The sequence below is a fragment of the Procambarus clarkii genome, chromosome 48, assembly GCF_040958095.1.
Source record: "Procambarus clarkii isolate CNS0578487 chromosome 48, FALCON_Pclarkii_2.0, whole genome shotgun sequence".
NCBI lineage: Eukaryota > Metazoa > Arthropoda > Malacostraca > Decapoda > Cambaridae > Procambarus > Procambarus clarkii.
The window spans coordinates 9,100,001-9,126,705 of NC_091197.1; the positions used below are offsets into that span (position 1 = coordinate 9,100,001).

The window sequence follows — 26,705 nt, forward strand, 5'->3', positions numbered from 1 at the left end:
CAGGACCACAGGATCACAAGTCCAGCGTACTGTCCGCTGCTGGTGTACGAACGTGTCCAACCTGTTCTGTATACATGTGAGCGTGGTCCCACCTTCTGGCGAGTCCATGCCAGATTTTACAATCAGGTTTTCTGCCTCCCAAAAAAATAAGTAGAAAAAATACAGGAAGCAAAGAGGTCCCAGTATCCTGACACAGGTATATACATTACCCGCCGCCACCAGTCACAGGGATATACGAATATGGCAACTGCGAATGTTGCGGCACATGTGTGTGTGTATATATATATACGTAGCGCGGCGCAAGACGGCACTCAGTGTGCGGCTGTGATCTCAAGTGGCAGGGGCCCGCTGGCCAGGCATTGTGTTCAAACTTCTTACGGAAATGTGATTCTTCAATATTTGAAAAAAAAATCCTTGTATGGGTATTTTGATTGAGTGTCTTGCCTGAGAATTGAAAGCAGAAACATCGGATGTTCCACTGACGTTTTCGGCTCAGTCTCGCGCTGCTGAGGACTGCGTTTCGAACCAAGGGCATCACTGGGTTCACACGGACACCCCACCCGACGTTGACCAGTAAATGCAAGACGGTTTGGCTGCTAGAGAAGGCTAACTACCTACACTCCAAGACCGTAGTTGCAGGCGACAGAGAGCCACACCAACAGGCAACAGAGAGCCACACCAAAAGGCAACAGAGAGCCACACCAACATTCCCGTGTTGCCAGCTAAGAGGGAAAGTGCTTTACAAGTGACCGAGGTGAGCACTTAGTGAAGTGGACTCGTGTCAGTATTGTTGTGGCTTGTGTTTTTGGCCTGTTGGTAGGTTAGATATCGGTATACGCCAGTCTGTTTCTAGGTGTGGGTTAGTGTATGCCTCTAGATGTGGGTTAGTGTATGCCTCTAGGTGTGGGTTAGTGTATGTCTCTAGATGTGGGTTGGAGTATACCTCAAGGTGTGAGTTGGGGTGTGCATGTAGGTGTGGGTTAGTGTATGCCTCTATGTGTGGGTTAGTGTATGCCTCTATGTGTGGGTTGGGGTATGCCTCTAGGTGTGGGTTGGGGTAGGCCTCTAGGTGTGGGTTAGGGGTATGCCTCTAGGTGTGGGTTAGTGTATGCCTCTATGTGTGGGTTGGGGTATGCCTCTAGGTGTGGGTTGGGGTATGCCTCTAGGTGTGGGTTAGGGGTATGCCTCTAGGTGTGGGTTAGGGGTATGCCTCTAGGTGTGGTTTAGTGTATGCCTCTAAGTGTGGTTTAGTGTATGCCCCTAGGTGTGGGTTAGTGTATGCCTCTAGGTGTGGGTTAGTGTATGCCTCTAGGTGTGGGTTAGTGTATGCCTCTAGGTGTGGGTTAGTGTATGCCTCTAGGTGTGGGTTAGTGTATGCCTCTAGGTGTGGGTTAGTGTATGCCTCTAGGTGTGGGTTAGTGTATGCCTCTAGGTGTGGTTTAGTGTATGCCTCTAGGTGTGGGTTAGTGTATGCCTCTAGGTGTGGGTTAGTGTATGCCTCTAGGTGTGGGTTGGGGTATGCTTCTAGGTGTGGGTTGGGGTATGCTTCTAGGTGTGGGTTGGGATATGCCTCTAGGTGTGGGTTAGTGTATGCCTCTAGGTGTGGGTTAGTGTATGCCTCTAGGTGTGGGTTAGTGTATGCCTCTAGGTGTGGGTTAGTGTATGCCTCTAGGTGTGGGTTAGTGTATGCCTCTAGGTGTGGTTTAGTGTATGCCTCTAGGTGTGTGTGTGTGTGTATATATATATATATATATATATATATATCGTACCTAGTTGCCAGAACGCACTTCTCAGCCTACTATGCAAGGCCCAATTTGCCTAATAAGCCAAGTTTTCATGAATTAATTGTTTTTCGGCTACCTAACCTACCTAACCTAACCTAACCTAACTTTTTCGGCTACCTAACCTAACCTAACCTATAAAGATAGGTTAGGTTAGGTTAGGTAGGGTTGGTTAGGTTCGGTCATATATCTACGTTAATTTTAACTCCAATAAAAAAATTGACCTCATACATAATGAAATGGGTAGCTTTATCATTTCATAAGAAAAGAATTGGAGAAAATATATTAATTCAGGAAAACTTGGCTTATTAGGCAAATCGGGCCTTGCATAGTAGGCTGAGAAGTGCGTTCTGGCTACTAGGTACGATATATATATATATATATATATATATATATATATATATATATATATATATATATATATATATATATACATATATATATATATATATATATATATATATATATATATATATATATATATATATATATATATATATATATATATATATATATATATATATATATATATATATGCTCTCTTACACAGATGTCATGACAGGTCGTGAGATCAGTACAAAATATACGCACGTAATATCACCCAGCGACCAGGGGCCAGATTCACGAAGCAGCTACGCAAATACTTACGAACGTGTACATCTTTTCTCAATCTTTGGCGACTTTGTTTACAACTATTAGACAGTTAATGAGCTCCGAAGCACCAGGAGACTGTTTATAACAATAACAACAGATGATTGGGAAGTTTTCATGCTTGTAAACTGTTTAATAAATGTAAACAAAGCCGCCAAAGATTGAGAAATGATGTACACGTTCGTAAGTACTTGCGTATCTGCTTCGTGAATCTGGCCAACAGGTCGTGAGATCAGTAGCATACACGCACTCGACATCACCCAGCGACCTGGCCAACAGGTCGTGAGATCAGTAGCATACACGCACTCAACATCAACCAGCGACCTGGCCAACAGGTCGTGAGATCAGTAGCATACACGCACGCAACATCACCCAGCGACCTGGCCAACAGGTCGTGAGATCAGTAGCATACACGCACTCAACATCAACCAGCGACCTGGCCAACAGGTCGTGAGATCAGTAGCATACACGCACACAACATCACCCAGCGACCTGGCCAACATGCATTTTGTTTGTGTCCGGTCGCGTCGTCATTCAAGTTACTGGTGTTTAATTCTCCCGACAGGTGAATGTGACCTCTTAAGGTTAATCCTCCAGGCAGGAGCTTGTCCTTGTGTGTGTGTGGGTTTTTGGGTTGGGTTATGAGCGTAATTCAGAAAGTATTGTGTCGTTAACTTTGCTGAGAGTCCTCACGATGCTGTGTTATGCGTTCATTTATACTGAATGGTGTTTGGGTGTATATATTGTACAGCATAGTTCCCTCACTGTTCTGTACTACAGACCAGTGAGTCTGTACTATATGTGCTCCTATAAAAATAATACAAATAATGATACTTCATTTAAAAAAAAATTGGCCGATAGACCGGTTTCGGCACTCCACCTTAACACCCCCCTTCCCCTCCCCTACCCTTTCCCATCCAGGAACCCTCCCCACCTCTTACCCATCCCTCACCCATCCCCCCAAGTCGTCGCATCTCCGTTTCTTTCCTACCTTCGTCCGCCTCCCAGGCCTCACACACACATTATATATATATATATATATATATATATATATATATATATATATATATATATATATATATATATATATATATATATAGAAAACGTTGAAATACATAGAAAACGTTGTTTGATACATGATGAGTTTACTGTAGGTCATTCCTCTTCAGGATGACCCCAACGCCGAACGTCCGGAAGTCCAGCCATGGAGACCTGAACTTCGGGAGGGAGAGCTTTCAGCAACGTCCCGTGAACTTCGAAGGCCACGAAGGTCCCCTTCGAACGGGCTTCGAAGGCCACGAGAAAATCCCCGAAGGCTACCAGAAGTCAGAACCTAGCAGCCGGATTACAGAGCCGAGCAGCCAAAGAGTCCCCAATGGATTGTCAGCAGGGTTGGACTTCAGACAGCGGCCCTCGGGGATCACAGGTAAGGGAGTTGCGCCTGTGTAACCAATTCAGTGAGAACTGAAACTCTGACTCGTCAGAGTTTCGTTTTGGAGGTTTTGAGAGCCTCTTTTTGGAGGTTTTGAGAGCCTCGTTTTGGAGGTTTTGAGAGCCTCGTTTTGGAGGTTTTGAGAGCCTCGTTTTGGAGGTTTTGAGAGCCTCGTTTTGGAGGTTTTGAGAGCCTCGTTTTGGAGGTTTTGAGAGCCTCGTTCTTTTGGACGAGGCTCTCAGAGTCTCCAAAACTATCGGACTTAATACATAAGTGTATAATAAAGTATATATGTTCAAATCAATGCAACATCCTAGCAATGAACCTAATCTAAGCTTTCCTTTGTCGAATTACAGGCCTTCCTAGGCTTAATATAAACAATCTTATGCCTAATTTAGTATATATATGTACTATACAAAAGAGACGAGGTTTAGTTGTGGCTAAACATAAACAATATGCTAAACATAAAATATAATCCTGCCTATGTTTTGACGGTGGGGGGGGGGATGGTGGATGGGTATACCCAGATCCATTATGTGTACATACACTCCACAGTGGCTCTGTGTACCACCATTTTTGGAGTATACGGTTCATAATGAATTCATATCCATGGAATAGTTCAGGGAAAACATCTCAACATTGCTCTCTGAAGTTTATCGGATATCACTATCACTCTCTGATGTTAATCAGATGTCACTCTAACATTTACAAGCTGGGATTTTTAATTGTTGTTTACACACATCAGTAAAATGAGAGAGTTTAAAACTTGGTAATAAAAGTACACAGAAATAAAGTGCGTAGGCATAATTATAATTATTATAAATGTATTGATGTATTAAATGCTCCCTCACACACACACACACACGTCTTAATAAAATTCTAACATATGGGTTAGAATTTAATACACACACACACACACACTACGTGTATAGCATACAGATCATACGTCAGCCCCACAGTTGTATTTTTACGTCTGGTCATCAGGAGTCTCATTAACATTTTACGCGTCTAAGTGTTTCTAAAGTATTTTTAGATTTAGAAACCGTAAACCCGTTTTAGAGTTCTTATTTATCCCATTCCTGGCTTATAAGTTTATCCTTAAAACTATAATATTGAATGAATGTTAAATTTATCAGCTAAAGTGGTTATAGCATAAAATTGCTGTTATTAGGGTCTTTAAAGTGAATTGTGGAACGGAGAAGAGTATGTAAGGGAAGGGGGAGAAGGAAAGGGAGGAGAGGGAGAGGAGAGGGAGAGAGAGAGAGAGAGAGAGAGAGAGAGAGGTAGAATTTTTTTTTTTGTTATCCAGACTTCCGTAGAAATAGACATTCTATTCACCTGAACTCTCGGTGAGTTCAGAGAGTCCACTGTTCGGTGAGTCCACTCCAAGAAATAAGGAACCTTTCCTTATTAAGACCACTCAATAGCTCGGTCGATAGAGCTTAATCGGCCTCGCAGACGTGTGGGGTTCACGATTCAGGTCTCTTAAGAGCCCAGGTGAATGGAAGGAAAAAATGTTGATGTCTTGGGTTAGATTATAGCGATGAAGGGAGAATCGTGTGTGTAAGTGTGAATGAACGTGAGTGTGTTGAGTGTGTTGAGTGTGTGAGTGTGTTGAGTGTGTTGAGTGTGTGTGTTGAGTGTGTTGAGTGTGTGAGTGTGTGAGTGTGTGAGTGTGTTGAGTGTGTGAGTGTGTGAGTGTGTGAGTGTGTTGAGTGTGTGAGCGTGTGAGTGTGTGAGTGTGTGAGTGTGTTGAGTGTGTGAGTGTGTGAGTGTGTGAGTGTGTGAGTGTGTTGAGTGTGTTGAGTGTGTTGAGTGTGTGAGTGTGTGAGTGTGTGAGTGTGTTGAGTGTGTGAGTGTGTGAGTGTGTGAGTGTGTGAGTGTGTTGAGTGTGTTGAGTCTGTGAGTCTGTGAGTCTGTGAGTGTGTGAGTGTGTGAGTGTGTGAGAGTCTCCTCACTACTCATCTGGCCGCTACACCTTTATATAACGGACTAACAAGCTCACACACAAAAAATAAGTCTTTTTTACAAATGATGTAACTACTTGATGTGGTTACCCGGCGGTGCCCGGGTCGGGTTAAAAAAACATTTATTTTTTTTTATAGAAATAGATGATTTGTAGATTTTTTTTTATTATTGTTTAGCAGTCATTGTAAACTAAACTCAAGCACAAGACGAAGCTGGAAAAAGTTCAGAGGTATGCCACTAGGCTAGTCCCAGAACGAAGAGGCATGAGTTACGAGGAAAACCTGCATGAAATGCACCTCACGATACTGGAAGACAGAAGAGTGAGGGGAGACATGATCACTACCAACAAAATTCTCAGAGGAATTGACAAGGTAGCTAAGGATAAACTGTTTAACACTGGTGGTACGCGAACAAGGGGATACAGGTGGAAACTGAGTGCCCAAATGACCTACAGAGATGTTAGAAAGAAATTGTTCAGTGTCAGAGTAGTTAACAGATGGAATGCATTAGGCAGTGATGTGGTGGAGGCTGACTCCATACACAGTTTTAAATGTAGATATGATAGAGCCCAGTAGGCTCAGGAATCTGTACACCAGTTGATTGACGGTTGAGAGGCGGGACCAAAAGGCCAGAGCTCAACCCCCGCAAGCACAATTAGGTGAGTACACCAGCAGGAGCTCACACACCTGCAAGCGCTCACACTCCAGCAAGCGCTCACACACCAGCAGGCGCTCACACACCAGCAGGCGCTCACACACCAGCAGGCGCTCACACCAGCAGGCGCTCACACACCAGCAAGCGCTCACACACCAGCAGGCGCTCACACACCAGCAGGCGCTCACACACCAGCAGGCGCTCACACACCAGCAGGCGCTCACACACCAGCAGGCGCTCACACACCAGCTGGCGCTCACACACCAGCAGGCGCTCACACTGGCTCGCGCGTGCACAAGCATTCCTTGTGCCACACTCACCGGAGAGGCGACGTGCTCAGTGCTCCGAGACACACGACCAGCATATTGAGCAGCCAGGAGCAGGGTGGCCCCGGGGGCTGACTGTGCACTGGTCCTGAACACCTACTGTTCATAATGCTCAACTACGCCCCCCCCCCCTCGTTACCCCCCCCCCCCCCCCTTCACCATTACCCCTACCACCATAACCCCCCCGCACTATCATCACCACTACCACCACCACACTCATCACTACAACCACCGGTGACATCACAGACATACCACAACAACAATTACTGACGTAAAAATCAGGTTTTCCCTTGACGAAGGTACTCGGTGGGAAGCCTGTCTGGCAGGTAGGGAGGGAGGCAGGGTGTTAGGCAAGCAGACAAGGAGGTAAGGGGGCAGGAAGGGAGGCAAAGGGGCAGGGAGGGGTACAAAGTGGTAGGGAGAGAGGCAAAGGGGGAGGATGAATGAGACGCCGAGACAGCCGACCCTTCACTCTATAAGAGATCTAGAGGAAAGCTCGAAATAAATTTGTAAATAAACAATTTGATCTACGTCGAAGTGAAACGAATGACGCCCCGTAACAACGGAAACTGAAGCTGAGAAGAAGCGGAGGCACTCGTCTTGGGGGTCTCTCAAGAGCCTTGAAGATAGTTTGGGGTGTTAATTTCGTATGTACAGAGGTCAAGATTAAAACGAAAAAAGATGGTTCTGTTAGGTAGTTCTGTGTGGCTTCTTAGATATCACTACTCCTGAACTTTACGTCACAACTCCTTGGCTTCATATCCCAGCACTTTGGCCTCAAATTCCAGCACTTTGGCTTCATATCACAGCTCCTTAATTGGCCTCATATTTCAGCTTCTTGGCCTCGTATCCCAGCTCCTTGTCCTCATATTTCAGCTCCTTTTCCTCGTATCACTCACATCCTGAGTCGTAGTCTAACCGGCCAGGGTTCGTTTCCCGGACTAGGCAGAAACAAATTGCCAGTTTCTTTTACTTGATGCCTCTGTTTTGAATTTTGCTGGTGTAGATTATGCTGCTGAAGTTATCTTATTTATACGAGCCTCCGGAGTTAAGCTTGGTGTTATGTCTACTCTCGGGTCTTTTTTTCTTGTAGGTAAAGGGAGGTAGTTTCCATTCACTGTGTACTCTCCCTTTGGTCTGTCGTCTCTTCTCATTTCCATCACTTTCACTTCCTGGTATTGAACTTCAGTAGCTATTTCTCGGACGAACTCTGAACTTTGTCTTAGATATCTTGGAGAATATTCCTGTCCTACTCTGTCGCAAATATTAGTTTTGCATCCTAAGCAAATTATTATTTTTAATAAATAAACACAGGAAGGAAGTTGAAAAATTAACTCTCCAAAATTCATTTTCACGATTAATATGGTCTGACGCCAAGGGATGCGTTTCCCATGGCACTCCTTACATTTTCAAAATTTACAAATTTACAATGTTTTAGCAAAAGCTTATTTTCTCTTGGGGTGAGATGGTACAGGACGTGATTGAAATGAACAAGTGGATGAAACATAATGGATATTAATGGTAGGCATCCGTCAATCTCGTGGTGTTATGGAGTTGTGCCGTGTGTGTCTAGTTGGATGCAGCCTCTTCTGCGACTGTGAACTCCAACCCGTGAACGGCAGTCCCGACCGCAGCGAGCGCAGATAAACAGCGAAGCGGTTGCGTCTGTCAGTGGTGACTTCTTCTGAAGTCTCTTTACCCCCGCCTGCCTTTTCAGGTCGCCCTCGTATTGCTGGAGTCCCTTCTGCACTTTCCATCTCCTGGCAGATCTGTCTACAGCTGTCGCCTCCCAAGTGTTGATGTCGATGTTCAGCTGCTTGAGGTCTTGTTTGCAGACGTCTTTGAAACGCAGCTGGGATCTTCTGGTGGGCCTCTTTCCTGATGCCAGTTCTCCATATAAGAGGGCCTTCGGTAGACGGCCATCTTCCATGCGTGTGACATGTCCCAACTGTTGCTGGAACACATTGCATCTTCCGCGCGTCTCTACTTCAGGAGAGTGAACATTGAAGGGACTCCTGTTCTCTCGAGCACTATGTTGTTGGTGACGTGGTCTCTCCACGTGATTTATAAGGATGCGTCTCAGGTTCTTCATGTGAAAGGTAATAAGCCATTCTCTCCGGGCGAGAGCGCAGGGTCCAGGATTCCGAGCCGTAGGGAAGTGTACTCACCACACATGCCATGTAGACCTGCGCGCCTTAGTGCGCACTGTCAGTTTGTCATTTTCCCGAACGCGCTTTGTGAGCCTGGCCAGTGTTGTTGAGGCCTTCCCAATACGCCTGTTGAGCTCAGTGTCCAAGGAAAGGGTGTCTGAGATTGTGAAGCCCAGGTACACAAACTCGTTGACCGCCTCCAGCACATAGTCTGCGATGTTTATACAGGGTAGCTCATTGACGTCTTGTCTCATCACCTGTGTCTTCTTCAGGCCGATTGTGTGTGTGGTGATCGCTGCGTCGTCGGCGAAGAGGAACTCCCTGAGGATTCGCATCTGTACTTTTGTCTTTGCTCGGAGTCTGGATAGACTGAAGAGCTTTCCATCAGATCTTGTACGGAGATAGATGCCTTCTGTGGTTGTTCCAAAGGGATGCATGACGAGGATCGCGAAGAAGAAGCCGAACAAGTTTGGAGCAAGAACGCATCCCTGTTTAACACCATTGTTGATGTTGAATGGTTCAGAAGATGAGCCGTCGTACACGACCGTGCCCTTCATGTCCTCGTGGAACGATTGTATCATGCTGAGTAGGGTGTGTGGGCAGCCAATTTTGGCCAAGATCTTAAAGTATCCGTCCATGTTCACGGGGTCGAAGGCCTTTGTAAGACAATGAAAGCAATGTACAGGGCTTTTCTCTGCTCCCTGCACTTTTCTTGAAGCTGTCTCAGGGAGAACACCATATCAATGGTCGACTTCTCGGCTCTGAAACCACACTGTGACTCTGGGTACACCCTTCCAGCAAGAATCTGAAGCCTGACCAAGACGACCCTGGTGAAGAGTTTGCCGACGACGCTGAGGAGGGAGATGCCGCGATAGTTGTTGACATCGCTTCTGTCACCTATATTTTCATAGAGAGTGATGATGTTTGCATCTCTCATGTCGTGGGGCACCGAGCCCTCCCTCCAGCACTGGCACAGAAGTTCATGAAGCTTGGTTTTAAGTATTCCACGAGCGCACTCGAGAACTTCAGGCGAAATCCCGTCGTCTCCTGGGGCCTTCTTTGAGGAAAGTGGATCCAGCGCTTTCTCAACTTCTTCCACAATCGGTTCAAGGTCAAATTATATTTTATATATATATATATATATATATATATATATATATATATATATATATATATATATATATATATATATATATATATATATATATATATATATATATATAAAATAGTAGATAAGTCATTTACATAAATGAGAAATAGTGTGGATCCCACCACTGTTCATCGAGGTACACCGATTGTTTCTCTACGCAAGTCCGATTCCTTGTCCCTCAATGTGTTTCTCTGACTCTTATTAGTTAGGTATTCCCTTACCCATGTCAGTGCTCTTTCATTTACTCCCGCCTGCCTCTCAAGTTTGTGTAATAATCTTTTGTGAGGTATTGCGTTATAGGGCGTTTGACAGTCCAGAAATGTACAATCTGTCCAACTTTCTCTCTCTCTCTCTTGCTTTATTTTCGTTACGGCGTCTTAGAATCCCGGGAGATTCGTCAGGTATGATTTCCCTTCCAAAAAGCCGGAAGGAGATGCTTGTCAGTGACATTGGTATGTCATTAAGTGGCTCTTGTCTATCTTCTTTCTTGAAAATTAGTACCACACCTGTCTTCTTCCAGCAGCTGGGTAATTCTCTCTTTATAATTTACTCATTACGGATGCTAGAGGTACGCTGAGGGTCTGTGTTGCTTCCTTTAACACTCATGGTGATACTTTGTCGGGTCCAGGAGCTTTAGTTTCATCCAGTGATGCTAATTGTTACCTGAGCTCCTCTGTTGTCACCTCAATATTTAACAATCTCTGATTTAGGGTTATACCTCCTCTTTTAGGACTGGGAGCTCTTCAGGCTCAGTTGTGTGCGTGTGTGTATGTATGTTTATATGTGTGTGTGTGTGTGTGTATATATGTACTTGTGTGGGTATGTATGTGTTTGTGTACAACTGCAGGTGTATATGCAAGCGTGTGTGCCGTCCAGTTCCAGTGTCGAGAGCTATCCTGAATCATAATGAGATGACGACTTATACTCTACCCTCGTGTTGGCTGTTGGGACACTCCTGCACTAGCAGATCCCTTCACCCCCCCACCCCACACCTGCCCCCCACACCTGCCCCCCATCCCAACCCCCAACACCACACACACACACGTTCAGACTCTCCTCAGGCGACTGACCCTTCTTCATGTGTGAACAGTTCAAATTATATCAAAATGAAAACATAGAGGCAATGGCATTTAATCCACCTGAAACTATAAATCTTGATAGATCCTCCTGGATTGTAAATCTGCAAGAGTAAATGTCTGTAAAAGGGAAAATTGCAAAACTGTAAGTTTATATCTGATTATGATTTAACATCAATTGAGCTTCCACAGTTCACGATACATAAACACATTGAAATGGAACAAGTTTTTGACAGCCCCCCCCCCTAACCGGCTGCATTTAGGGGGGCCTGACGGCTAAGTGGACAGGGCTCGGGACTCGTAGTCCTATGGTCCGGGGATCGATCCCCGGTGGAGGCGGAAACAAATGGGCAGGGTTTGTTTCACCCTGATGCCCCTGTTCACTTAGCAGTAAATAGGTACCTGAGAGTTAGACAGCTGCTACGGGCTGCTTCCTGTGTGTGTGTGTAAGGACACACACACACACACACACAGAACTGTCTTTAGAAACTTGTGTAAGGAATCGTTCAGGATCTTGTATACCACTTATGTCAGACCCATACTGGAGTATGCAGCTCCAGCCTGGAGTCCATACCTAGTTAAACACAAGACAAAGTTAGAGAAGATTCAGAAGTATGCCACCAGACTAGTTCCGGAACTGAGAGGTATGAGCTACGAGGAAAGGATAATTAAGGAAGATGAACCGCATGTCCCTGGAAAACAGAATAGTAAGGGGAGACATGATAACCACCTTCAAAATTCTCAGGGAAATTGACAGGGTGGACAAAGACAAACTCTTTAGCACGGGTGGAACATGAACAAGGGGCGCACAGGTGGAAACTTTGTACCCAAATGAGCCACAGAGACATTAGAAAGAACTTTTTCAGTGTCAGAGTAGTTAACAGGTGGAATGCATTAGATAGTGATGTGGTGGAGGCTGACTCCATACACAGTTTCAAATGTTATATATGATAGAGCCCAGTAGGCTCAGGAATCTGTTCACCAGTTGATTGACAGTCGAGAGGCCGGACCACAGAGGCAAGCCCAAATAGGTGAGTACAAGAAAGAGATGGATGAGCAGACTGCATTTTCTTGGACGGTCAGAAAGCTTTTGATACAGTACCCCATAAGAGACGGTTGCATAAGTTGGAGAAACCAGATTTATTACAGAACTGTATAATCACCTGCGCACGTTGCGCTGTGTTCAGCTGCGCGAACTGTATTATCTTCAGCACGCGTGCCACAATGTTTCGTGTCAATTTTACCCTGTTATTGAACGCAACAGTTGCAAGCATTATTTAGCTGTTGCTAGAACCTTGAACCAGCAGCAGCATCCTTGTACTTGCGGGAGGGGGGGGGTGAGGAGGGGGGCTGTGGGAGGGGAGGAGAGAGGGGGGGAGAGGGGGGAGGGGGAGAGGGAAGGGCATGAGAAGGATGGGGGGAGGGAGGGAGGGAGCAAATGGATGGGAAGTAGAGAGGGGGGAGGGAAGCAGAGAGGGAATCAAATTCTTCAGATAGCCAGAAAAAGGTTCGCTACTACTAACAGTCACTGCCTAATAGGACGGGCTGAGTGTATGATCACTACCTGATCATGTAGGTAAGTGTATGATCATGTAGGTAAGTGTATGATCTTGTAGGTAAGTGTATGATCTTGTAGGTAAGTGTATGATCTTGTAGGTAATTCATGAGGAAGTCAACATTTTATACAGCAAGGCAGGTTTGGTTCCATCTCCCGATATACCATTAATCCTTCTCCAATCACCAAGATCTTCCTTATCTCCCATCACCCAGAGCCTCCTTGTCACCCATCACCCAGAGCCTCGTTGTCACCCATCACCTTTAGATAGAAGTGGCACCGATATTCAGATTCGCGGCTGTGATGCCCTCAGCAATATATATACATATATATATATTGATACATATATATATATATATATATTGATATCAATATATATACATATATATATTGTATATACATATATATATATATATATATATATATATATATATATATATATATATATATATATATATATATATATATATATATATATATACCCTTGAGTTAGACAACTATTATGGGTTGCATCCTTGGTAAGGTCAGTGAGTTGATCTAGCGTGACCTCCATCAACGTAAGGAGTTTCCTGTTCCCTTGAGGAACCAATTAGGTAAACAACAGTTAACGAGGCTAACTACTGACATTTTACGAGGCCTTGTCTACATTGGTCCTGGGGGATAATATACAGAGCAATTATTGTCTCCTGGCTAACACTGTCGCAGCTGCGCTCTCATGCCGATGGACCCGGGTTCGGGGCCCCCACCAGGCAGGCCAGAAACATTTGGGTGTCGTTTTCTTGTTCACCTCATGCACCTGTTCGCATAGCGGCCAAATAGATAGGCCTGGGCGTTATAGGCAGCTGTTGTGGGTTGCAATCTGGGAAAGGTTATTTTTAGTTGGCCTAGAGGGAGCAATTAAGACTAACTACAGGCTTCCTGTTCAGCGATAATGAGGATTAATTAATGTCCATGCGCTTTCGTGCGTATCTGCAAGCTGCAGAGATCTACATATTGCGCAGATCTACACATTGCGCAGACCTACACACCGCACAAACCTACACACTGCGCAGACCTAACACACTGCGCAGACCTACACGCTACACAGACCTACACGCTACACAGACCTACACACTGCGCGGAACTACACACTGCGCAGACCTAACACACTACGCGCATCTACACACTGTTATAATATAGACTATCTTTCCAGATCAGGAAGAGCAGGAGGGCAAGCTATGGTCCAACGGGTGCGGGGCCGCGGCGGCCACCACCTTCCTCTACATCTACGGCAACTTGCTGGTGATGGACCAGATGCCCGTAGACCCCCGCGTGCAGTCGTGGGCGTTCGTCTCCTCGCCCACGCCCATCCTCGCTATCTCCCTCGCGTACATCGCGGCCGTGACGTGGCTGGGCCCGCGACTAATGCGCCACCGCGAACCTTTCCGCTCCCTCAAGCCCGTGATGATCGTCTACAACGCGTTCCAAGTCGTCTTCTCCGCCTGGATATTCTACGAGGTGCGTATGTGTCTACTCTACGAGGTGCGTATGTCTTTTCTGGCTGCACGAGGTGCGTATATGGGTTTACTGACTTGTACAATGTGCGTATTAGTCTACCGTCTCTCAGATCCATACATGTCTAGTGGCTCTGTGAGCTGCGTGTATGTCCACTGGAAACATGCGATTGGGTGGGAGGACTTGGAAACGTACGCTTGAGTGGCGGACTTGGAAACGTACGCCCAACGCTGGTGTGAGTGAAAGGAGTTCTTAGCTCCAGCCGGGGAACTCCAAGCGCGTGCTTAGAATGCTGACCCCAGGCTTAGTGGCGCCCAAACCTGGCTTGATGTTGGCACAAATGGCTTAGTGGGGCCCAAACCTGGCTTGATGTTGGCACAAATGGCTTAGTGGGGCCCAAACCTGGCTTGATGTTGGTATAAATGGCTTAGTCGGGTCCACACCTGGCTTGATGTTGGTATATCTGACTCAGTGCTGCTACACCGGGCTTGCTGCTGCTGCTGCTGCGTAACAGGCATTGCTACACGCAGCTGCAGATGAAGAAGCGCAACAGTGCGGAACAAAACGTGACGGACAGCTTAGACATGACCCTATCCGGCCCACTACCAACATGTGTGTGTGTGTGTGTGTGTGGGTTGACCCTTGAGCAACTGGAAGCACGTATACATATACAAGGCCCCGTCCACAGGATCCCTCCCCCCCCCTCTCCCCATCACACTAATGGAAAGAGCGCTGCTGCAAGCAGCACCAGCAGCAGCAGCAGCAGCAGCAGCAGCAGGAAGGGAACCTCAAGGTACTGCTTCCAGTGGCTAGTGAACCAAACAAAACAAAAAAAACTCGTTTTTACCAATGTGTTTCACTCGTCATAAAAAAAACAAGTCAAGGCTGCCCTCATCTCTCTCAGCGTGGTTAATGCTGCACAAAGTGAGGTGTGTGTGTGTGTGTTGAAGACAACGTTGCTTGCACATAGTGGGTGTCTAATACGTAAAGTGGTGTCGTAGTGTGTGTAAAGTACACCTCCTACTTTAGATCACTTCCAGCGGGGTCAGGTGTCACACCTACAGAGGTGTGGCACTATCTGCACCCGACGCCTCATTAATTCTAGGAACATTAAGGCTTCCATAATCCTGGTGAATGATATATATTACTGACTATATAGGACTTTGACACTCGATTTATTTATCATATATATATAATGATAAATCTATATATACATTTGCATATAACACCTGTTCATGTATCCCTCCATCTATCCATCAATACATCCATTTATAGATCTACCTATTTATCCATATATCTATCCCTCTATCAGTCCATCTGTGTATCCACTTAAGTGTCCATCTATCCATCTACCTTTCTATCCATCCATCTATTCATTTATCCATCTACTCATCTTTTTGTCAGTCCATTCATCCATCAATAGATCCATCTATTCATCCATCTATCCATCTGTCAATCCATCTATCATCTACTGAATCTATTCTTCAAGCTACTTATCCCTCTATCGATCTATCAATACATCTATCTACTGTCTGAATCTGTCTCTGTCTCCTGTCTCCCTCATATATATATATATATATATATATATATATATATATATATATATATATTAAGAGCTCCTGGAACCACATATATACGTTTCAGGCAAAGCAAAAGAGACCTCTCGACTTGGCATCAGAATAGTAAGGTAAAATTGGGTATAGAAAGGTTAAATTTTGTTAGAATAAGTTGACATGGTGTAGGTGTCAAGGTCTTCTGACTCACAGGTCAGTCATGTGAGGAAAGTCCTGTAGTGACTCTCAGTGGCAGAGAGGAGGTGTACTAATGGCCTTCAGAGGCTGAGATAAAGTGAACATGAATGTATTAACCTTTGACCTTTGACCTCGTTTGTCTTCCCTCCCTTTGGCAGGCCGGCATGGGGGGCTGGTTCGGGTCGTACAACATCCTGTGTCAACCCTGCGACTTCTCAGACAGCCCTCAGGCCATCAGGGTAAGATATTCCTTCAGTATTCTCAAGATCTGAACCCATACAACAGTACAAATCCACACAAGAACTGTGACGAGGGTCCACGGCACTTGTGAATTTGTTTATTTGATACATCACGCTATTGTGATTTGTGTGTGTAATACAGTAATATTTCTTGTTTAGCCTTGATTGATGCTGGAGTCCAGCCTATCATTTCAAATGATATGCTGGACTTTATGCTTCAAAGACGTACATAAAACCATATATATACATATTTTTAATTAATTTTGTTCTCGAAAAATAATTTATTACTGCTATTGATCATTTAATGTTCGATAACATTATTGGTCATTGATCTATCACCATCACTAAATAATGTCATCATCAACACTATAATAATGTGACGGAGGTAAAAGGATGGTGATCAAGATGGAGGAGCAAGTAGGGATAACTGGGAAGACCCTTGAACTGTTCAAGGGGAGTACCTAAAGGACAGAAGACAGAAGTGCAGAGATTAGAGATTTCGAGGAGGAGGAGGAGGGTACTAAGCAGAGCTCCCCAAGGGTCGGTCTACGGGCCCCTACTGATGTTAATTCATGTGATAGTCGAGAAGCTTACAGGAGAGACCTTGACTAACTACAGGAAAAGCTGCTCGAATTAAATCCCAACAAGTGTAAGGTAATGAAGATGGGAAAAGGTGAGAAAGAAAACCCAGGTAGTATCTACACTTTCTGGAGTCAGAAAGAAAATACGATTTGGGAGTGGATTTCCAACGTTAACTCCAAACGCACAAATGCTGCCTATGTTATCTAGTGTTTATGTTCGTCTGATGATACTGGAACTAAATATTATCTAACTCCCATATCCATTTATCTAATTCCCACAATTACCTTCCCCATGTCGTATAGATTCCTTCAGTTTTTCCTTTCTCTCTGTTCCTCTTCATTATCTTACACTTATTGGGATTGAATTCTCTCAACCATTTGTTTGACCACTTCTGGAGTTTGTCAAGTTAATTTTGTACCTTTCTGCAGTTTCCTCGTGTTTTAATTCCTCATTTATCTTTGGCTGGGATGCGAACTTTGGCATGTACGAGCAATTTTCCTCATGTAGGTCATTCACATAAATTAGGAACAGCAGGGGCACCTAGTGCCTACCCTTGTGGAACGCCTCTTGCTCCCTTCCTTCAACTCCAAGTATCCTGGAACTTGGAGTTGAAGTTCCAAGTCTTGTACTCTAGGCTTCCATGAGAAATAGTATCAAATGCCATTTGACTGACAATCTTTGTAAATACAGTCTACAAGTCTTTTTCTGTGTGTGTGTGTGTGTGTGTGTGTGTGTGTGTGTGTGTGTGTGTGTGTGTGTGTGTGTGTGTGTGTGTGTGTGTGTGTGTGCGCGCGCGCGTGAGTGCGTGAGTGTAAATTTCACTAACTTTCGTATTATTCACAGATGGTGCATGCAGCATTCTGGTATAATTTCTCAAAATTCGTCGATTTCATTGACACGGTAAGTTGACTTTCCTGTAATAAATATCTTACCACAACTTTCAAAAGATTGTTAAGGTTCTCTTTCCTTCATTACAATTATGTCTAAGCTGCAGAACAGAAGCGGACACGCAATAAGGCGTTTATCCTCCACAAAACCCTAGGTTAACCACTCGGTCAAAATCCAACCGTTTTGCCTAACTAGAAACCTCCAAACCCTAAGAGTCCCCCCCAAGCTATAACCTATGGAGTCCGATGCATAGAAAATGGAAATAATCCTAGACTTGAATTTGTATTAATACGTCATATTTATAACGAATTGTTCATTTCCTTAACACAAAAAACTGAGACGTGATAAGTGAGAGGACAGGCTTGTACAAACGAAACACTAATTGGTTGAAATTTAGATTTTATCGGCCTTTATCAGGTCTAAATGATATCCTCCTTTGTTGGGCGTCTCTCAGAGCTACAATGATCAACCTCCCAAATCTCTTCGCTGCGGTGATGTCCAAGATTTTCGGTCTAATTTCACCATTTTCAAGCCACATTCTCACGTGGGAGAATGGATTGAGTGAGCTGGATTGACTAAATCATGTACCTTTCATTTAAGATTCGTTGACAAATGAAAATTATACATATTTAGGTTGATGTATAAATTGCATTATATTCTGCAGTGGAGTAATTCAGTTCCTCTTTAAAAGCATATATTTTTAAGATATGTTCTTCGTGGTTTTTGAGGCATGGGGCATTATCAGAGGAGAAGAATTATATCTACAAAAGAGAGGTATACTCCGTTTTTCTTTGTATATACACAGTTGACTTCAGTCCTGGAATATATCAGGACTGAGGTATACTCACTGGTTGATTAGTAGACGAGTGTCCCAGCCTTAATAACCCTTCAGAGGTTGATTGGCTCTGAGTCCATCACCAAACAGTACTAAAATTAGGCTGACGACGAGTCACAATAACGGGGCTGAAGACATGATGACCAAACCACAACATCTGAAGACAGAGAAACGACGACGTTTCGGTCCGTCTTGGACCATTATCAAGTATCTTACACACAACTTTATAGTGGTCCAGGACGGACCGAAACATCATCGTCGTCTCTTCATCTTCTGATGTGTGTTTTGGTCATCAAAACTAAAATTAATAACAATTATTTAATGTATAACTTACCAGCTAAATCAATTATTATACATACAGTGTAGGTCAGTGTATTTGTGATGTTTAGTTTACGTGCAAAGTAGTCCTCAGTGTATACTTGTATAGAGTACAGGCAAGTGTGCTTGTATACACAATAGGAGAGTATACACGAATACAATATACTCTTCTCCACTATCATTCAATCAATATGAAAACAAAATCAATTGCAAAATATCTTGGGTTAGTTTAAATATTAAATTCAGTGCTAAAAAATCCATCTAGTTTGGAGAGGATTTCAATCATAGCTTAAAACCGTAATTTATTTCGATACATGTTAAATATTTAATAATAGTTCGCAATATTTCTAAAGTATTATATGTATTTTATATCATTATAATTTTATTTAATTAATTTCCCAGAATTATGTAGCAATGTATCATGTATCATTGTACAGTTGTATGCCGCCATAGTCTACAGACACTCAGAGATCACTTAAGAACTTTGTACAGTACTAAGTTATATTTCCTGGGTGGTCAGAATGTGCTCATACATATCAATATACACTATATTATATATAATATATAATATATATATATTTCAATTACCCTTCACATTTTACAGGCCTTAAACCCAACATTCAACATTTTTCTGTTTTCATTTTTGTAATTAGTCCTTGAATATTTGCAGATATTTTTCATCCTGAATAAGAAATATGGTCACATCTCTCTCCTCCACGTGTCTCACCACGCCCTGATGCCCATCGGTGTGTGGTATGGAGTCCGTCATGAACCAGGTAACGAACCTCCACTGGTTTTCCTCCAATGAACCGGGTTAGAATTTCTGTAGGTCGTTTCCCATCAATGAACCAAGTCAGAGTGCATTAATGGGAGAGTTCATACATTCTCACTGATTTCTCACCATGAACGTAGTTCCCATTGCTTCTACCATATAATGATCATAGGTCACATTCCCCATTGGTCCATCTCTTATTCGTTTGAATATTTCTTATTGGTTTCTCAAGCGTTTCTTCCCAGTGGTATTAAACGAAGTGTGGAAAGTCCACTTGAATTTCCACAGTCCATTCACTTGCATTAGTGTGTACAGCGACGGCCTCGCTTCTAGCAAGTCTAGGTTCGACCCTGGATGGTTAGAAGCGGTTGGGCACAGTCTTCCTCCCTTACCTTGTGCTGGTTCCAGGAATCAATGTAACCAAGCCAGAGCTGCATGTGTACAGTTACTCCAAATATATTTTTTTCTAATTTTCCGTAAGTCAAATCGGTGTTTTGACTCATTCATACTGTTCATAAGCGAGGATTTCGGGTTGGATTTCCAGGCAGGACAAAAATGGTTGGGTACGTTTGAATTCATCTAATTCTGCCTTATTATTTGGATTCTGCCTGCCTGGCCCTGTGTCCACTTAGCAGTAAACGAGCACAGAGAAGTCAAGCAATTGTTGTGGGGTTGCATCTTGGAGAGGGTCAGTAGTTCATCCTTGGAGAGTACCTCCATTCAAACCTGAAAACACATAATTCCCAATTCGAAGATCAATTTTTCTTGTCCACACTTCTATTCTCAGTGTGGCACCCTTATCAGGGTGCCACACACCCTGCCCTGCCATACCTAGTGTATTCCCTGAGGAGGACGCCACACTCTGCACTTCCCTGCTATCTTCTGCCACTGATCCGTCACAATATACATGTAAATTATAAATTATTGTAAAGTAAATTGTAAATTATAAATTATATATATATGTAAATTATAAATTATAAATTATTGTATTATTCTCTCTTGGTGACTGAGCTATCATGCCTCCATGCAAGCACCGTAGTTGACCCGGATCATGCCTCCATGTAAGCACCGTAGTTGACCCGGATCATGCCTCCATGCAAGCACCGTAGTTGACCCGGATCATGCCTCCATGCAAGCACCGTAGTTGACCCGGATCATGCCTTGGCTATTCATCCTGAAAGCCACAGTTAATGTCTACTGTTTGCACTTTTCAGGGAAGAGTTCGACTATTCTGTCGAGGTATTTGCTGATCAGATATTTTGCCCTAGAGGGCTCGAGTATCTAGATACTGTCGATTATTTGCTAATCGTCTCGAGCAATATATCTGTCTCTTTGAAGGCTGTAGGTCACTTAAATCAGTGTGAAAGCTTTTGACATGAATTGATGCCCAAGTATTATAAAAAGTTCATACACGCACTGCCTCTTTAACTGCATTTTTCATTGTACTTTAATCATTGTATTTCTTTGTCACCAAAATAATTATCTCTATAGTCTCTATAAGGGACGGAACAGTGATTTTAACCTCCGCAAGAGCTTTAGGAGAAAATGCAAGTACCTGTGGAGGCTGCACTCGAGCTGAAAAGATGATGACATGATATATTTCAGCGTGTTTAGTGTGGGATGTGTATCCAACACTCACGCCTCCAGATGAACGCGGCTCGGCTGAACGCCTCTGAATACCTTCATCTTCATCTGATGCGCCTCTGAACGCTCAGAGGCACATCAGCCTCAGTTCCTTACCTCAGGAACTGAGGTAAGGTCCTTCAACTCTGAATGGTAAGGAACTGAAATGCCTCAGTTCCTTACCATTCAGAGTCTTACAGGTTCACGTTCTCAACAGTTATATTAGTTTATTCTTCATTTACAACTTACTCTAGCTTGTGGAAGGTTGATCCAAGTATGCTTAGAGAGGTTGGAATCTTATTAGCAGAGAGAGAGAGAGAGAATTTAGGGTGATTCCATCATTAAACAATATACTTCCTATTTAATCCCAAATAATTTCATTAAGTAATCCCGACTCATTATATATTGGTTCCCATTTACAGCCAATTTCATAGGCAAATCGGTCATTGTTAATTCTGGAGTGTTTGTTTGCAGGCCCTTACCCGCGAAACACACACCGAAACTACGACGTTGGTACAACATTCGAACAAGTTTTAACACCACCTAACCAGTTATAACAACCAATATAGCAAATTGTAACAACGTTCTAATACGTCATAAACACGTTAAGCTAAGATGTAACAACTTTATTACAAGTTGTAACAAGCGGAAAATAAAGACAGTTTCGGTTTGTGTTTCCAGGGTTAACGTCTATCATTGATATCACTGATTCAATTATTTTGAAGTATAGAGTTATCATTCCATTCACCTGGTTGGTATAGGGTCTCGAACCGTAGACTCCACGTGGGTGAGTCGGTAGCTCTCTCAACTCGGCTATGAGCATTGAGATTGTTGATTGTATCTTGTAGTCGAGATTGTTGATTGTATCTTGTAGTCGAGATTGTTGATTGTATCTTGTAGTCGAGATTGTTGATTGTATCTTGTTGTCATCTTTTTGAGCTCCAGCATCCACTTCTCTCACTGTGACCTCGTCACTCGGGCAGCAACAGGCAACAGTGACGAGGTTTCACAGTCGTTTCACTGTTATCTGTTGCCGGAGCACGACGAGTTTATGGTTAACATTTAAGCCACGCATTCCTGTCGTTCCCTGGTGTTATTTGGTGTTAATGCGGCTGTTCTTCCGTCGTGCTGGTGAAGAGTTGTTCTCGCCTGTTCTGCAACAGTTTATTGCTAGGGGGGGGGGCGGGGGTGCCTACATCCTCGGCACAGTGCCACGCGTGACTGAACCAGCATTGTGGACGCCAATGTCACTGTAGCAGTGCCAGGACTCTTGGTGCCCGAGTTGAATTTTGCTGGCAGTGTGGACCTCCTACTCACTATTCTCAAAAAACATTTAGCGACTAAATTACAAAAGTGTCTAATTTTTTTCCCCCTTTTTCGTAGGTGGCCAAACGACGTTTTTCGGGTTCCTCAACTGCTTCGTTCACGTGGTGATGTATTCGTACTACCTGCTGGCGGCCATGGGGCCCCGAGTTCGTCCCTTCCTCTGGTGGAAGAAGTACCTCACCACCCTCCAAATGGTCCAGTTCGTAATGATGTTCACCCACGCCGCCCTGGTACGTGTCTAATATACAGGTCATCTCGTACATGACACGGCTCGCTCACGGATATTTTGCTGCATTGAAACCTACCAAAACTATTCCGTCCTTACCTCAGTCAATCTAATACAATCTAACATAGCCCAGCGTTATTTAGTATAATCTAATATAGCCTAACTTGACGATAGTGAGTTTCCGTAATTAGAAAATGTGCCACCTGTGTTTAATACATGTATGTATACACATAAAACCCACACACGTCTGAAAATAAATGAAGCTAAAACGTTTCGGTCCATCCTGGACGACTACCAAGTCGTCCAGGATGGACCGAAACGTCTCGTCCTTCCTTATATTTTCCAAATGTGTGTTTCGGGTCTCTTCATTTTCAACCCCACTGCAATGATCTTTTGATCAATTATTCATGGACAAATTACAGCATGACTTCTGTATGCCAGTGTCAATAATTCATTAATAATGTCAATTTGACCTCGTGTTCCCTTGCCCACATGATATCAACTTGTGTTAATAATAAAAAAAAAATAAAATAAAATGTTTATTTAGGTAAGGTACATACATGCAATAAATTTTTACAAAGATTGGTTGACTTATAGGTAGAGCTAGTACATACAATGCCTAAAGCCACTATTACGCAAAGCGTTTCGGGCATGCAATGTTTACCTCGTCCACAGACGATAGTGACTGGGTGTCCGGTGGGGATTCCTCTCATGAGAGTCATACTCGGTCTGGCCGTCATCTTCCTCATCCTCTTCCTTGACTTCTACATTAAAGCCTACAGACACAAGGCCAAGAGAAAGGTAAACGGAAAATTCGTCATTCTTTATTATGTGGAAAAGCTGTCTAATTTTAGTTTCATCATGTTGATAAGAAATGTATATGTTAATCACTCAGAATGTTCGGTAATATGCTTATTGTTTGTGATGTGTATATATATATATATATATATATATATATATATATATATATATATATATATATATATATATATATATATATATATATATATATATATTATATATATATAACACGTTGTACTGAACGGGGTGAGAATGGCTTGAGCTACCTCATCCCTTTGTGTGTATTTACATCTCAGTAAACCTATTTCAACCCTATTTAAATTCAATCGTGTAGACGTCAAGCCTTTCATCTTCAACTCGGAAATTTCACGCCATCCACTTGGACTGGTCGGCACAGCGACCGACGCTTTTCTTGCAGAGTCGGCGTTCGATCCTCGATAGTGCAAGTGGATGAACACCCGTCCTTCACTCCTGTCCTCACACCCCATCACTGTAGCCGTCGTCCCTCATTCACGCGTTATTTAATCGTTCTATCTTACCACTTTTCCTCGGCAATGATATTTTTCTTATTTTTGTCTCGCCAGGCTCAAGGCAGCCTGACCTGCATCCCCAAGCTCTCCAGTGTGTACGGGGAGAGGGAAGACCAACGCCTCGTCGGCCACATCAACGAATCCATCGAAATATCAAACGCTGCCGTATTCAACAAGTCCTTCGCCTTCCAGACAACTGCTGGAGACACAGACCAACACAATGTCAGGAGTCGGCAGCACGCCGACTAATATACACAAACTATTAACTGCCTAGCCAAAAACAAATAAGTACATTAAGTGGGGAACTTAAAAACTGTAACAGGGGGGGGGGGGGAAGATAAAAAGACGAGATTTGTTGTTTCAAGCGCGGGTTGGACATTTATATGAGTGAGATTGGGTGGTTATAAATAGGAGCTGCCTCGTATGGGCCAATTGGCCTTCTGCAGTTGCCTTTGTTCTTATGTTCTTATGTTCTTACGAGAATTGAGAGGCAAAAGCCATGAAGTACAAGACTGACTGGTCTGAATTGACGTTGACTTTAAAGTATATTTTTTCACCAAAGGAATTTTTTTTTTACAGACTTGCCTGACATTGCATATGACGAACGTTGGCAAGACTAGATGAACTAGTCTAAATATATGAGATCAATTTTTGTTTATTGTGGGAGTACCACCTCTGGCTGGAAGAAGGGGGACCCTTAGCCTCGGAGGAAACCACGCATAACGCATTAGAGGGAATGTTTAGGTCCCCCTCCAATACTGTTTCTGTGTGTTTTTCTCCTACCACCCCCACCCCCCTTCCTTTTGTCTTTCGTTGTGCTTTATTAGGTATTTGAAGGTTACAAATTAAATGAATTTTTTGAAGGCTGTAGAACTGCCACTTCGAATCCTGCCAAGTGTACCAATAAGGTTTAGTTGTTATACATTATATCCTTTTCTTATACATTCTTTACTCTTGTTATATCCTCTTTACGCTCGTTATACATTCTTTACTCTTGTTATATCCTCTTTACGCTCGTTATACATTCTTTACTCTTGTTATATCCTCTTTACGCTCGTTATACATTCTTTACTCTTGTTATATCCTCTTTACGCTCGTTATACATTCTTTTACGCTCGATAGAATCTCTTTACTCACGTTAAACCCTCTTTTTAATCTTGTCGAACCCTTGTTGTATCATTAGAAGATAAGGCACGTACCAGCAGTTCATGTTAGAGGTAGCAACTGGGCATTATAAAGTGGGAGGAACAGAGTTAGAATTCACCAAACCCTTACTTGTCCACTTATTCTAAAACTCTTATCGCCATTATGGCGGCTCGGTCTGTGTTTATAGATGTTGGCGTAAGTACTGTTACTCCTGTCCTCTTACTCATTACGTCTGAATTTAGCCGTTTGCCCGTATGGCCGAAAATAGATGTAATTTAAAAATGGAAAAAAAAGGAAAATAAATTTGGGATTTTTTTTTTCCAATACAGTAAGTTAAGGGTCCTCTGATAGGTTAGGACGACAGGAAATTCTCCTAAAGTTTCAAAACGTTATGAAAACTGTTAATTGAAAGTTTCCTTTCCTAACCTTACCGAGTAAGCCAGACGACTCAAACAGAAAACGGGACAGTACATCCCTTTTGTGAGCCGATTTCATGTCAAATTAAGTTTATTTTTGGCCGCGCATACGAGCGAAAAGCGACGTTATTTTAAAGAGGACGAGTTGATTTACGACCTCCGACGCGCTACGCGGCCTCCGCACCCCAAGATTATTATTCTACGCTCTCGTAGAGCCTCGGAGCTCGTAAACTGACTCACTATAAGCCGCCCCAAGATGTAGATAAGACCAACAACTCTCGTTCAATGGGTTCGTGAATCCTGTCTCCGCTCTCCCACTACTGCGAGTACGGATTACTTAACATATTCTAATAGTCACCCAAACACCTACTTATACTTTTTACAGATGTTTAGAATGCTCTCGTGGAGTTGTGATGTCTCACTTCTCCTTATATATGTCTTGCATGACCGAGTTTTAAGGATACTGAAACAGTATTAGACTTTCCTTATACGAGTACTCTGCCGTTTCATAACTTGTGTGGAAGGTCTAGATTATAGAGGAATATTTGATAATAAAACCATATAATTATACTTGTGATGTTTTCATACAATTCCCACTTCTCTGTTGCAATTCAAAACTCACTCAGGACGCTCATGCACATACTCTCATGTATACATGTTGATGCATCATGTAAATGCATTGATGCATCACGTAAATACATTGATGCATCACGTAAATGCATTGATGCATCACGTAAATGCATTGATGCATCACGTAAATGCATTGATGCATCACGTAAATGCATTGATCCATCACGTAAATGAATTGATGCATCACGTAAATGCATTGATGCATCACGTAAATGCATTGATGCATCACGTAAATACATTGATGCATCACGTAAATGCATTGATGCATCACGTAAATGCATTGATGCATCACGTAAATGCATTGATACATCACGTAAATGCATTGATGCATCACGTAAATGCATTGATGCATCATGTACTAACCCTCACGGGCACACGAGATAAA

General features: G+C 43.3%; 1 protein-coding gene across 1 annotated transcript; it reads left to right on the forward strand.

The window, feature by feature from the left end:
* Positions 1-312: 312 nt before the first annotated feature.
* Positions 313-26,260, forward strand: LOC123764754 (very long chain fatty acid elongase 7). The gene is made up of 9 exons (XM_045752851.2): positions 313-754; positions 3,602-3,858; positions 13,936-14,240; positions 16,147-16,227; positions 17,653-17,709; positions 19,521-19,626; positions 22,629-22,801; positions 23,473-23,598; positions 24,183-26,260. Exons 2-9 carry the CDS (start codon positions 3,603-3,605, stop codon positions 24,375-24,377), a joined length of 1,299 nt encoding a protein of 432 aa, XP_045608807.2. The 5' UTR covers positions 313-754; position 3,602; the 3' UTR covers positions 24,378-26,260.
* Positions 26,261-26,705: the final 445 nt, after the last annotated feature.

Coding starts and splice junctions, on each gene's coding strand:
- LOC123764754 (XM_045752851.2), top strand. CDS start 3,603: ATGACCCCAACGCCGAACGTCCGGAAGTCCAGCCATGGAGACCTGAAC. Junction 14,241..16,146: donor CCGCCTGGATATTCTACGAG/GTGCGTATGTGT, acceptor TCCCTTTGGCAG/GCCGGCATGGGGGGCTGGTT. Junction 16,228..17,652: donor ACAGCCCTCAGGCCATCAGG/GTAAGATATTCC, acceptor TATTATTCACAG/ATGGTGCATGCAGCATTCTG.